This window comes from Perca fluviatilis, chromosome 1 (assembly GCF_010015445.1).
Source record: "Perca fluviatilis chromosome 1, GENO_Pfluv_1.0, whole genome shotgun sequence".
Lineage (NCBI taxonomy): Eukaryota > Metazoa > Chordata > Actinopteri > Perciformes > Percidae > Perca > Perca fluviatilis.
This window is the reverse complement of record NC_053112.1, coordinates 43,635,779-43,650,922: the sequence shown is the minus strand read 5'-3', so window position 1 is coordinate 43,650,922 and position 15,144 is coordinate 43,635,779. Positions and strand designations below refer to the sequence as shown.

At 42.7% G+C, this 15,144-nt stretch overlaps 1 protein-coding gene across 5 annotated transcripts in view; it reads left to right on the top strand.

Annotated features, from left to right (window-relative positions):
• Positions 1 to 55: 55 nt before the first annotated feature.
• kdm2aa (lysine (K)-specific demethylase 2Aa) overlaps positions 56 to 15,144 on the top strand; it is a 50,170-nt gene continuing 35,081 nt past the window's right edge. Inside the window, exon 1 of one of the 5 annotated variants that reach the window (XM_039797094.1) lies at positions 56 to 202. In XM_039797094.1, coding sequence (XP_039653028.1) covers positions 197 to 202 — 6 coding nt within the window. In that variant the 5' untranslated portion in view covers positions 56 to 196. The other 4 variants (XM_039797086.1, XM_039797077.1, XM_039797112.1 and 1 more) reach the window with 4 other exon arrangements.

The following is a 15,144-nucleotide window of genomic DNA, read 5'->3' as shown; positions in this document are numbered from 1 at the left end:
GCTATGCAACATTTCCCAGCCAATCGCCTAAAGCTCGTCTTCCATTTATGGACCGACAAGCACTTCCTCGTTGAGGTGAAGGCTACAAAACGTGTCCCGCCGATGCGAGCCTTTGGGAGTTAAAACGCTGGACACAGAAGACGTCACACATCTCGGATTACTGAAGGTGTATGCTAGTGGACGGACCTGTGTAAATATGGGGGTAAGCATTATAAATACGTTATTTTTTAGGTGAATTGGGGTTAGGGAGTGATGACTAGTTATGTTGGGTAATGGGGCGGTGGTCAGTGCGTTGTATCATCGCGTGATTGGCTTTTTCTTTTGACTGATTGTGTCTTTGTCCAATAATTAACATTATTGGGAAATATTAACCAATGAAGTATGAGGTCGTTTTCAAATTGTGCTGTTATTGGTAGCTTGCCAGCTCCTTCTCATGTCTATTGGTTATACCTGTCCAATCACAATTTGCAAATAGTTCTTGTGAATGACACTGCTGTAGTCCAATGAATGACTTGCCGGAATATCTGTGATTGGTCTAATGTACGTTTGTGGGCGGGATATAGTGATGTTTTGTGATGGGATGGAAAATGGCGGCTGTTCGGAAACCGCATTAACTTTATACCATAGGTTACTAGTAATAACCAGTGGCAGCAACCATGTACGCCTTTTTCTTGCATTGCATTTAGAAATATCTGAATGTTGCTCTTTCAATATGACTTAAGGTCATGTTGAGTTTTATATCTATATAAGCAGGACTCCTTCCAAAAGGCCAACATTAGCTGGACACGACTTGGAATGGTGAAGGCAAGGAACAAAGAGTATTCATACAGTCTTGATTTTACGCTAATGATAATTGTATGTACTTTTCCATTTTCATTTAGTGTAGTACTATAATTGGCCTTTTTAAATGAGTAGGGCTCTACATTAAGCTTTTAGCCGACGTCGTTTCACCAAACCTGTGTAAAGTCAGTGAGTGTAACGTTAATCTAGCTATCCAAAGATAACATAGCTATCGTATTGCGATCTCAATTAGCTAGTCCGGAGACTCAAATTAACCATTTCATTTGTTGTTGTTTGAACTTAAAATCGGTTAGTTTAAGTAAAGTTACCGTTGAAAACACGCGCCTTCCAAGTTCTTGTTTACTTTCCAATGGAGCCAAGGGGCGCTGCAGTAACGTCACAGTTGGTGGTTTTCTGATGGGTCTAAAACGTTAACCTTAATACTCAGCGGCGTTAAATAGCTACATGCATTATTGGACAGAGCTCGGTTTCCAGTTATAATGGATGATTCCAAGCCAAGGTACAGCAAAAGGCTGGTAAGTTTAAAGTGAATTTGGTCACGTTGCCTTTTTTCTTTTATCAACAGTGCTTTCATATGTTAATTCAACAACCAAATACAAGAAATGTGCTGTGTGTATGTGATTACAGGGTCGCGGAAAACTACCAGTGAGTGTCCGTTTCTTAACTCAGATTGCATTTCGTTGCCCTCTTTTATCCTTTTGCATTATGTCGATCACTATTATCGAAATACGGTACTGTCCGCCCTGTTTCCTTCTTCGAGTGTTATCGTTCCCTTCCGTCCGAGTGCATGAGTGCGTCTTTCGTTTTAATGGCTCTGTTCTTTCCCTGTCCTCTCTGTCTCCTCTGCTTAAAGGTACAATATGTAACACCAGAATTCTGATTTTAAATGTCAAAAAACGACCTTATTTCCTTTTTAGTTGCTTACCTAAATTTCGCGTCATATAACCTTTCACTGTGTAGTTACATGTGTAGTTACTCTAACTTCCGTCAGAAGATGATACGTTCAGGAGTAATTGTAAATCATACAATGTCACAGAAAAAAATACTTGCATTTTTTTGCCATACAGCATCATTTTGTGATTAATAACATCCCACTTTATATCCCAGTAATTCAACAGGGACCTTATTTATTTTGAAAGCTCAATATCGATACCAGCTTAACGTTACTACAATGTGCTAGTTGACAAGTAGCTAACATTGATGCTAATGCTTTGTGGGTAACATTTTGAGGTTACAACATTGTTCAACACGCTAATAAAGTTACTTTTAGTATGACTGTTTCGACCACAGTTAACAGGACTGGGCTAACCCACAAATAACTTCACTAGTAACGTTAACGCTAGCTGTATAGATAAGACGATTAATCTAATGCTAATTTAGTCAGCTAGCTAGCACACCCTGGTCTGTCTGCCTCACTCCCCCGGCGCAGAGAGACTCAGTTGGGATGACAGCTGACAACAGCCCCGGGACATATAGCTAGCTAGTTACCATTAGCCCCCAGTCAGCTGTCAGCCAGCTACTTTCATTACAGCAACCCCCCGGCCAGAACTTATCCCCAGTGCCTGGTGCTTACAACGCTAACGGCAGTTTAATTAAACGTCGGGAAACCGACCATATCAGACCCAGCTCTGAGTCGCAACAGCGGGCATCCATAACGTTAGCTAGCTACATCTCCGTAGCGCTACCGGTGTATGTGCCGAAAATCTCCTCACTGCCGAATTTTTCCCCCCGTTGCGTTCAGCTGTCTTTACGGTTAGCTAAATTAACCCGACAAAAGGTGGGTTAAGCACCAAAACGAAAAGTTAAGATTACTGAAAAGTGAAGGGGAGGTAATTCTGGGCAGCTGGGAGATGTTCTGCTGCTGCAAAACAGGCATCGAACATCCTCGCTGTCTCGGAGATTTCCCCGACAATCCCCACCCACACCCGTCTCTCAGCCTCGTTTAGTAGCTAGCTAGCGTTACAACAAACCCCGTCCAACCCGGTGTTGACACCATCCAAAAGGTGACATTGATATGTGAAATATTTTGTGTTTTAGCTGCTGGCTACGGTTAGCTTGCTGGCTCACTAGCTAACTGGTCAGCTACAAATGCAAATCTAATCAAGAAAAACGTAATTATGTTTGGGAAACTGCAGCTATTTTATTAGAATAACATGAATAAACGTAACGTGAATAAACTTGTATGGGTAAACTCGTCCGTGACCTGATGCATTCTAACCATTGACATAGATTCTAACCAGCAGCGAAGGTGTTTAACACTAAAAACTCCCATAATTCCACGCAACTTCCCAACGTCATCAAAAGTCCAGTTTTACCGTCCATTGTTTTGGTTGAGAGGCCCCTAGCTGAAGAAAGTTACATATTGTACGTTTAATCTCGTTCCACTTAAAAACAACTTTGTTAAACATCCAAACTCCTCTTGCGGAGAACAAGCTCTGAAAAGAAAATTACATTGGTGAGGTTTGTATTACTCAGTTAGTTTAGTTGTAATCCCATTTTGTGTGCTGAATCCACATTCGCGACGCGTTTTGTAACAATAACTGGTAAACAGTGCAGCGCTGTACATATTAGACGCAGCTAGTGCTGGGCGATATGACCAAAAATGTATGACTGTATATTTTAAATGGAACACATTCAACTCGGGTGTGACATAATTCCCAGCTCCGAGTTCCGAGTTAAATGGAAGTCACTAGAAGAATCATCTACTGTGGACATGCTTATTTTTGTCCCTTTTCCGGCAAAATGCTATGATGCATGTCAGAAACCGTATCAGAATCGGAATACTTTATTGATCCCCTCAGGAAAATTGTTCAGTTGCATTTGCTTACTGTCAAATTAAGGTAAGAGTAAGAAAATGGCGAGTCAATAAGTGTATAAAGTAACACAGCTACAGTGCAAGAAATAGAAATGTTAAGTAGAAGTAAAGTGAGAGTAAGCAGCGTTTTTAAGAAATTTTAAGCGTCAAAGACTTAATTTCTTGTATTCTGATATATTTTTAGACCCCAATTTATGGTTAAAACGTCAGGTAACAATTATATTATATAATCTAATGGAATATAATGCAGTTAGGGAAGGGGGCTTTCACATCCGGCAATCCGCGACCTGGGCCCACATCCCATATCTGACTACATTTCCAATCCCAGTCCATTTTGTTTAATATTAACAGGGCTTGAGGTAACTTTTTCCCAAGGAGCACGTTTTGGTCCTAAGTTGAAAAATTTAGGAGTGACTTACATTAGGGCTTTGACTGAGAACTTCGTTATTTGAATATCGTTCGAATATTTAAAAAAAAGATATTCGAACGAATATTAGCCAGCCCTTAATATTCGAACCTGTTATGGGCATTATTTTTTGTAAATGCGTTTGCTTGTAAACGTTGTTTTCAGTTCAGATTCCGAGGCTTTTTCACGCATTTCAAAATGTAACTACACGTTGCGGCGACGCCCGTCTCTCGGCCGTGGCTCGGTAGCGGTGCATTCCCCCCTAATTCTCAAAGAAAGCAGGCTGGCCCAGGGCCAGGCCAGCTCAGCGGCGTCTTTCTCCCGTCGCGTTCCGCTGTCTCTCCTACCTACACCGGCCCCGCACCCTGTCCCTTCTCCCCTTCCTACCTGCCAGTGCTGCTGCACATGAGGAGAGAGCACAGAGGGGGGGGCGGGGCTGCTCCTCAGTCACACAACAGAAGAGAGAGTGACTGTTTCGGCGGCCACAGGAGAGAAATGCATTGCGTGCTCGCTGGACAATACTGGCATCTCTTTTTTTATTTTACAGAAAGTCGCTGTCTTTTCTACAGAAAGTCGCCAGATTTGTCGCTGAAAAAAAAAAAGTCGCTAAGTTGGCAACACCGCCCACCCACACACACTGGCTCGACTCACACACCAGCACACGAGTATAAACATCAGACCACTTAGGGCCGTTACAGAGTCAACGCGAACAAGCAACGCGAACAAGCAACGCGAACAAGCAACGCGAACAAGCAACGCGAGCGACGCGCTCCTTTCATAGTCTAAACAGCGGACGCAAGTAGACCCAAGCGTCATGGGCGATGTGTGAAATGTAATACACCGCCCACGCAACAGGGGGTAGCAGAGTGCTCTGTTCGGTCGGCAGAGCCAGACCCTCCCGGAGAGTGGCTCTTGTCAAGGAGCAGCTGGTTGGCTGACTTCTTTTTATCAGATCCTGGCGTGTTTCCCTGCCAGTACAGTATGCTACGATTGGGTAGCACTGACCAATACATTGATAAAAGGTCGCTTAAACATGGTTTAGCAGGTTTTAAAAATGTATAGATACATTTGGGTCTCTCTCTCGCCTCTTGAGGAGGGCACACAGCATAGACCACACACACACACACACACACACACACACACACACACACACACACACACACACACACACACACACACCACACACACACACACGCGTTGATACATAATGAAAAATGTGATTCAGTAGTCCTGTGTTTGACGATGAAATTGCAGCATGTTCATGTTGATTCAATATTTTTACATACATATACGTACCTCACACACACAGACGCACGTATATTGGTAGCCGCACATATCATGAACTGCAGATTTTGAGCACTTTTGGAGAGACACGCGCACACAGACACACACACGTATACGTGCGCGCGCGCCGGTTTAACTCTCGTAACGGCTTTCTGACGGCTATGGTGAAAGCTCCGAACTTCCTGTCGAAAGCATACTGTTTGTGTTTAATCCAGGGTCTGACTTTTAATTTAATTTTTTTTTTTTTTATTAAATGAAGGCATTTAATGGTCAAAATATTATTAATAAATATTCGAATATTAATATACAAACGAACTTCGAATATGATTTTTGGACAAAATTCAAAGCCCTAACTTACATTGGGTAACTGCTATTACTGTTGTAGCTAATTTGAACAATAATTCAATTGTTATGAGGGTAATATTTCTACTTTGAAATGCATTCTATTGATCAATAAATGATCGGTAATGATGAATATATGAGGGTAACGGACCACCACAGTCGCAACCGCAATTTATTTCAGAGTTAACCTTCATAGTGTAAAATGTGACACTACGTGAATGGGGCACAGCAGAAAGACGGCGCAGGACGACAGCCTGACTCTGCAAACGGAGATCCCATTGGCACTAGCTTCACAGCGGGGTGTTCAGGTGCAGTCAAAACAATGCAGCTTAGCTGGCTTATCGGCGCCAGCGGCATGTGTAAAATATCAGCTGTGGATGAGAGGGAGGCTGGCTGCTGAAAACCGGATGTTTTGGCGCTCAGATATTCTTTGGTGCTGGCTAAAACCTCTTTGAGGGGCGCCACAACTTTCTCTATGCAGGACAAACCCTGGTTAGGTTATAAAGTAGGATTAGGTTGAAAAGGTTGTTGCTAAAACAATGGATTGTACCTAAATAAGGTACAGTATGAATATAAGTAGCTGCAGTGAATAAATAAGAGATTGCCCATGTAACTGATAAATTATTGTTAGGGTAATTATTGTATATAATTGTCCAAGAATATTTTGAGATGTGATGTGGAAATACGTGTTGTGAGTCAAGTTTTGACACTTTAAGCGTGTAAAACTCTTATATAGTTAGATGGCCACAGGCAGGAACGACCTCCTAGGCGCTGTGTGGTGAATCGTGGGTGTAGGAGTCTGTCGCTGAAGGTTTTCGGAACTCGGAAATTCCGTCTTCCCAGTACAAATGGAATGCACCACTAGAGCAAGCTGACTGAGGGGAGTAGAGTTTTTAAGTTTATATCTATGAATTTTAGTAGTAAAAATATAGAGTGAATGTACAGCAGAGTTTACAGTTTTGTGCACTGTATTGTATTGACATCCAAGTAGATAACAACCAGCATATCTTGCAAACAAACAAGACTTTGACCCATAAAATGTGTGTTTGTGTCCCGGGAGTACTACTTAAAGGGACCAGTGTTTTTAACCCAAACCATAATCTTTTTTTTTTTTTTTTTTTTTCTCCTCTTAACTAGTCGTTTTGGTGTCTCAAATTAACCGTCAAAGCTGCATGACAGTCTTTTCATGTACACTTAACTGCAACGGCCGCTGTCACGACCGCCACCTCACAGTGATCAGTAACTGCCTAACAGTCACTTTTCATCGGCTAAACTTACTACTTCGGTGTAGTCTTTAGTGAAGCCAAAATGTGTCCAAACGATAAACGCTGTTTTTCTTTGGCACAAGCTCCTCCTGTTGCTCAGTTGACTCAGTGTTTGATTTCTCCTCCATGTTGCTTCCATGCTACAGACTGGACCGGGCGGACTCTCATGACTACACACGCTGTAGTATGTTTATTAAGGGGAAAGTACATTAATACACACCGTGGTAACCCTGTCTTTCTGCTTGAGCAGCACTGGTTGAAGCCTGATAATATTATAAACAACTTAATAACCTAACTAATTACACTGGTTAGACTGTTCAGCTCTGTTTCAGACTGATACCTCCGGTTCAGGCTGGTCCTTCTCCTCAACACGTGCCTTTTTTCAGTCGCGGAAAATACTTTTCAATACTCATCTGGATTGAAGCAGCAAACATTTAGCGTAAGAGTAAAAAAATTACATAACGTTATTTATAATAACTTTATTTGATTCACAGCTGCTACATGTAGTGTTTTGACCTCGACAACCCAACTGCATTTTACCGCAAACTTGCTTTCTAAAGCAGGCGTAATCGCTTGTTTGCTAAGAGTCGGGTCAGTGATTGTGATTGTGTAAAGGTGTTCGCGAGATAGATACCAACCTTTCGTGAATTTCGCCAGCCGTCTTCTCTCCTTGATGGAGACAAATGCTGTGTGCACAGTGGGCTCGATGGTGTTTTAAGCCTCCAACGTCTCCTTCCAGGCAGCTAACCCTCACCTTAACCCTAACTATAACCATTGCCGCGCTGCCTGGAAGGCAACATTGGGGGCTAAAAACACTGGAGGAGGAGGAGTGTGTATCTTTACTGATCTCCCGATTTGATTAAGATTATCATGTCTTCAATTCGATCACGAGATATCATCACTCAAATAACTTTTTCTATTAAAGCCATGTAAGATATTTAATTCATAGCTTTTCAAGCTTCAAAAACAAAACATTTTGCAGTGCTCAAATACTAAATAAATTGGATACATAAAACTACAGCACTGAGCACATGGCACTCCCTGAATGTGCAAACCTTAACAAAATATGTAAACAGAAATGTTGTTAGGCCTACATTAAATTGTAAACCGAAATAATCGATTATGAGCCTGCCGATAATCGATGCAGCATCGTGTGTGTGTGTGTGTGTGTGTGTGTGTGTGTGTGTGTGTGTGTGTGTGTGTGTGTGTGTGTGTGTGTGTGTGTGTGTGTGTGTGTGTGTGTGTGTGTGTGTGTGTGTGTGTGTGTGTGTGTGTGTGTGTGTGTGTGTGTGTGTGTGTGTGTGTGTGTGTGTGTGTGTGTGTGTGTGTGTGTGTGTGTGTGTGTGTGTGTGTGTGTGTGTGTGACAAGTGACTGAGGAGAGCAGGGAAAGGAAATGCAGCGGAACGTGTTTTAAATAGTGTTTAAAAAAACTCCACACATTAGTCTGTGTGGGAAACACGGTTATACGTAGATAATTGATGATCTGGCTTCAATTCACCACCCCACCATCTGAGTTGCCGATTTCTCCAGTCTCCATAATGTAAATTAAATTTGAATTTTGTATTGGTAAGAAGACCTGATATCTTACTGAATTCAAACTGGCAAGCTTGCACTGAAGTACACATGGGGACAGTAGAAAACACTATTAACCTGAGATTATTGCGTGGTTGAGGTGGGAGAGATTATAGAGCACAGGGGGGTTGGGAGGCTGATCCTGGGATTATCCCTGGATCAGCTGTCATGACAACCCTACAGCAGTATTGTCTCCAACAATTAGAGGCAGTGTTATGATATTTTGTTTGTGTGGATGGAAAACACATCAGGTACTTATTTCACATAAGTACCTGATGTGTTTTCCATTCATCTTTGTGTCCTGGGGTTATTTTCATGCATTTAGTGCTTGTGGGCCTTTTTCCATTTCCCCTCATGTTGCTATTTAAAGGTCCTATGACCTGCTGCTTTTTGGATGCTTTTATATAGACCTTAGTGGTCCCCTAATACTGTGTGTCTCTTTCCCAAAATTCTGCCTTGGTGCAGAATTACAGCCACTAGAGCCAGTCCCACAATGAGCTTTCCTTACGGTAGAGTTCCACACAACGAAACACCTCGCGAATTTCGGCCAACGAAAGTTTGCCTCGGCGTGGTTGCGAAAACGACAAGCAAGTCCGCAACATCTTTTTAAATGTCCCGGGCTGTCAGAAGACATGGTGGTAAAAATGCACAGCAGCAAACCGTCGGTAAAATGTTGGCTCATAAATGCTCTTGTAACCTGGCTATATAGCCTAGCTGCCTTGCTATGCTTACAATGAAATGCAATGTCCGAACATGCAAGCGGTTGACCTGTCGGCTAGCTGAATCATTTTGAGTGTTTAAACTATCTACAGTGGTCTATTTGGTGGTGTGTTTGCCCTGTTTAAGTTTGTGTGACATATAAACAACAATCCGTGTTGCTACAAGTGTCAATGTTCGCCAACAAAACATGTAATCAAGCAAATGCACAAGTAGCCTAGCTAGCTAGCTGCCTGGCTAGGCTACAATGAAATCCAATGTCCGAACATGCTAGCGGTCGGCTAGCTGAAAAGTTTGAGTGTTTAAACTAACATATACAGTGATCTATTTAGTGGTGTATGTGCCCTAACTAAGTTTGTGCGTCATATAAAACACAATTTGTGTTGATAGAAGTACCAATGTTCGTGTAGAAACCTTTTAATCACATAAAAATGTTCATGATACGGCGCTGATAACCTCCGCCATGTTTGTCAGACTTTTTTTGTAACTCCCGCCTCCAAACACAAACACACGGACCTGATTGGTTCTCGAGTGGTCCTCATTTGAATAAAGTTAAACTTTCGTCAACTTTATTTCGCTCCCCTCGGCGATTCGCTCTCATCTCGCTCAATCAGGGCGAATTTCGTCTCCATTCAACCTCAATGAGATCAAAGCGAAATTTCGCTGTGTGGAAACCTACCGTTAGTATGTGCCATTTCTATGTCTGTAGCTTTAAATGCTATTGAGGAGGAGAGAGTGGGGGGGCAAGGTGGAAGGTGGGGGTGTGGCCTTTATCAACTACCACTTTGCTTGTTTGCAAGCCATGACATCTCTCTCTTTCTCATGGGTGGGCCAAATTCTCTGGGCGTGCAAAGCAGAGAAAGGGAGGTAACCTTGCTCCTTATGACTTCATAAGGAGGAGATTCCAGATCGGCCTTTTCTAGCTTTCATTTTCGCAAAGGCAGAGCAGGATACCCAGGGCTCGGTTCACACCTATCGCCATTTCTAGCCACTGGGCGACCATGGGCAGGCTGGGGGAACGCATATTAATGTTAAAAAACCTCAAAGTGAAATTGTCATGCCATGGGACCTTTTTTAAAGGAGACGTATGCTCATTTTCAGGTCCATACTTGTATCTTGGGTTTCTACTAGAAATTGATGCACTGATAGGCCTACACAAGCTGAAATGGTTTAAAAAAGTGGAACAGTGTTTATTATATTACAAAAATATAGGCAATAGGCTTGTAAAAACTTTTGAAAACTGGCTACTGAAACACTGGCCCGCTGTAGGGTCTCCGGTAAGAACTAGGGATGCACCGATCCAATATTAAGATCGGCTATCGGTCCCGATATTGACAAAATAGCTGGATCGGAAAAATGTACAGATCCACGGGGCGATCCAGTTTTGTTAGTTTTTTTTTCCCTCTGTTGCGCGTGTGTCGCATGCTGGAAGAGTTGCGTGTACAAATAAATAAGAATTCAATACATTCCATCTATGTTATTTTGTCTTAGTTAGGAAAGTAATGTTTAGTTAGGAAAGTCTGGTGCCTTTAGTCTCTCCCACATGGTGGAAGGAAGGTATAAGGTGGAAGGTATACAGTGTATTATTAATTCAACAATGGTATCGACCGATACGCAAAGCCCTGGCATCGGTATCGGGACTGAAAAAGTCGGATCGGTACATCCCTAGTAAGAACTTGAACCAGAGATGTCTGACTTTGAGATCCAGGAAGATTTATTTACAAGTCGAACATGAAGTTAACTATGAAGTTGGATTTGATTCCAGTGTTTCCCACACATAGAATATTGTGTGGCGGTGCGCCTCACTATCAACACCGGCCGCCGCACATTTGCGTTTCGTTATTAATTTAATTTTTTTTTTAAATGCTAGTTAAAATACGTTCTGCATTTCCTTACCCTGCTCTCCTCCGTCTCTCTGTCACTTGTGTCTTGCTCACACATACACACACGCGCAGCTCCTCCCACCATGCAGTGTATTTTTTTTATTTTACTTTTTTAAGCCTTCAATGTCGCAGCGCGGCAATGGTTATGTTTTAAGGGGTGATAAAATGAAAAAACGATTTTACACTTTCATAGTTGAATAACAACAGTTCAGTGGGTAAATGGGACATGTATAAAGCTCAAAATCCAATTGACACCCCTTTACTATGAAAATCTCATTTTGAAACTGCCGCTGAAAACGGGCGAATCTCAACAAAGCTAGTTGCTTGCGTAAGCATCTCAGGACCTGTACCTTTGTCACGCCCATGGGTGTATTAAGAGAACAGTCACGCCCCAACATTTACATAGGCTACACAACTGACCTGAGATCAGGTAGTCTTCTGAATCTAGGTCGCGCAGATCTCTGCTATTCCATTACAAAATTCACTTCTGAAACTTTTTTTTATGCGAGAAATCAACTATGTAAAGCTCAAATATGGGCCGCTTTACGAAAATGGATGGCTAATTGCAAATTTTGTCCGACTGTGTGTCGGAGTTCAGCGGCAGGTGCTGCCTGTGTTGTTGCCTGGCCTGCCTTCCTTCACAGACCCCAGCCTGCTGTGAGCTCGATTGAGCTCCGTTGGGCTTGCAGCCCACAGCACTCCATACCTGCGCAAAGTCACCCTTTTTTGGGCTAATAGACTACCAAACGCCGCTGCTCTGACAGAGCTCCAGGGCCTGCAACTCCCCTCTTCCTGCTAGCTAAATGCCCGGTTTGTTTTTTGATTGCTTTGTACGCCAGCAATCTCTTACCACAGGTTCCAGTTAATCTTTTAATGTGTGTAATTATAATGTGTTGAGTTATTTAAACGAACGATTGGGGAAATAAACGCTGCTTGTCCGCGAGTCTCATTGATAGAGCCTGTGGCTGGATGTAGCTCTATCAATGAGAGCTAGCTAGCCTCCTCTTAGAATTCCTCTGAAATTCACAAATATTCATTAACTTGAAATTGTTGTTAGCTTTACAAAACATTTAGGTAGATGTTGTATAAGTGGCATGACGAAATTTAAAACTGTAAATCTACTCGAATTACGACCAAAAATGAAGCTAACTATCCGTGACTTGTAGCTACACATAGCTAGGATTGAAGGGACAGGCGCAGCTAACGAAAACCCTAATCTTCACAAATATTCATTAACTTGAAATCGGACACAGTTGTTAGCTTTATAAGACCTTTTAGGTAGATCTTGTATAAGTGGCGAGACATGTGTGTAACATGTGGTAAGAGATTGCTGATGTAACAAGCTCGCTGACCGCGCTCTCACTCTCACACACGGGTCATTTAGCTAGCTAGCTGGAAGAGGGGAGGTGCAGGCCCTGGAGCTCTGTCAGGGCAGTGGCGTTTGGTAGGCCATTAGCCCAAAAAAACGCTGACTTCGCGCGGGTATGGAGTAGGGATGCACCGAATATTCGGCCACCGAAACAATACGGCCGAAAATGTTGTGATGACGCAAACCGAAAACGCGACCTGCACGTGTGTCAGTACCCGATCCGTTCCACCTGCAAAGCGTCTCCTAAGCAAAGAGGTTGAGACGGACCACGGAGTGAAAACAATGAAAAGTACGCTCTTAGAGTCTGTCAGCACACGTTTCAGTGAGATCTGTTCGGATCCTCTGCACTTCATCGCGACTATACTTGATCCGCGTTATAAAGACCATTACTTGGATGCGGAAATAAAGCAGGGCGACGAGAAATGATCCAGGCCGCGATGGATGCGGAGAACCCGCGTGGAGACGGGAGCGAAGGGCGCCCAAGCGCAGGAGATCAGAGCGCGCGAAAAAAGACTTGTCTCGCTGCACCAGATGAGGGGCATGCACCCTCGTTGTCTGATATGTTCAGTGAAATCCTGCAAGAAAGTGCCTCAATTAATAATAATAATAATAATAATAATAACAATAGGTAAGCTATTCTGTTCTTAGGCTACTGTATACTGTATGTGACTATCAGATTGTAGCCATATTTCTGCTAGATATTTTTTTAATTAAACTTTAATATTAATTTATACAATTGCAATGCCTTGATTTTAGTAAAGTTAGTACACAGTCATAGCCATAAATGCAATGGTACTAATAATTGGCTTAATTTCTTTCGGTGTTTCGGTTTCGGTTTTCGGTCTTGGTTTCCTCTTTTTTCGGTTTTCGGTTTCGGCCAAGAATTTTCATTTCGGTGCATCACTAGTATGGAGTGCTGTGGGCTGCCAGCCGTGACGGAGCTCCAAGTACCTCATAGCAGGCCGGGGTCTGTGAAGGAAGGCAGGCCGGCCGGGCGGCGAGGCAGCAACACAGGCAGCACTGGCCGCTGAACTCCGACACACAGTCTTACCAAATTTGCAATTAGCCATCAATTTTCGTAAAACGGCCCATATTTGAGCTTTATATAGTTGATTTCTCGCTTAAAAATGTCTCAGAAGAGAATTTAATAACGAAATAGCCCGACAAACAATGTATAACTTTGCAGTGTCTGAAATATGAGACCTGCTGTCGAGTCTCCCATGTGTTTCTATGTAGTTTGCTCAAACCAATCAGCGCGCAGCTCATTCTGAATATTCATGAGCATACCATATTTGGAAGAAAAGCTCTTGTTCCAAATGGAGCCATATTCACAGGGTAGTTAAGGGCCTAATAAAATAGCATTCGGGCAATTTTCAGTCCCAACCAATGTTACATACCCCATTAGGAGACCTTAAGGAACAGTGTAAACTACCCTATATAATCATTCTATCACCCCTTTAAGGTTACGGTGAGCTGCCTGTAAGGCGACGTTGGAGGCTTAAAACACAATCGATCCCACTGTGCACACAGCGTCTGTCTCCCAACTCTCCAAGGAGAGAAGACGGCTGGCGAAATTCACAAGTTCATGAAAGTTTGGCATCTATCTCGTGAACACTAGGGGTGGTATGGTTCATGAAAAAACATCCGAACCGCTCGGTCCACTTGTCTCGGTTTGGAGCGTGCGCGTGCCGCACGGTTCGACGCATGCGCAATGTAGCCTCGTGCCTGTCAGGTGCCCATATGTGACCTCAGACAGCTGTGTTTTCCTTTTGCGCAAAAGAAGAGGTGTGGACAAGTTGCCAACAAAACGTACAGCGAAAGACCGTGCAATTTCAGGCCGTCCTGCCAACCTGTATTCGTTTTAACATCAATGTACGCTGTAACATTTTTTCACTCTCGGTAAAGCGGCTGAAGTTTAGATCCTGTCGGGTCTCTGCAGCGGACAGGGCTGCTCAGTTCTCCCTGCGACTGACGCGCGTGCACACACACAAACACACGGTGGATGCAGGAAAAAACGGAGATGAGACGTATACAGGAGGACCTGACAGCTATGCTCGTTATTGTAACTGCAGTGATAGGTCCAATAAGTACTTTATCAAACCGTATGACTGTGTGTCCCAGCCGAGGCCAGGATAGGAAATTAACTAACAATGTAAACCTTTTATGTTTAACTTATTCTGACTTATTCAAAAGATGGAGCTTTAAGAGTTCCTCTTTTTCTTTTAAAGGATACATTTTTCTAAGAGCTACACTGAAGTTGGCAGTTTGATAAATGCAAGTTATTTCAATTGATATTCTGTATTATTTCAATCTTCATGTGCTAAAAAGGCACATAAGTTCCTGTAGATGGCAATACACAGTCTTCTTTTTTGCCAAATAAATGTAAATCATGTTGAAATCATCAGTGTCTTCCCTCTTGCTGTATCAAAATCTCACCTAGCTTTCCTCAGAGATGGTCCCAATAATGTGCTTAAAGTCAAGTCAAATTCAGTTTGTGCATGATTACATGATAGAACAATATAATTATTTAATACTGTATCCTACATTGTGGATAATTAAGCTATATATCATATGTTGAAGTATATTTCTGGAGTGTTACTGTACGTATACACCGCCGCTGACTTGAGCTTCTAAAGATACCGGAAGTCATTCATTTTCAATGTCAAATCTGTTGGAGTCGCGTTTTGAG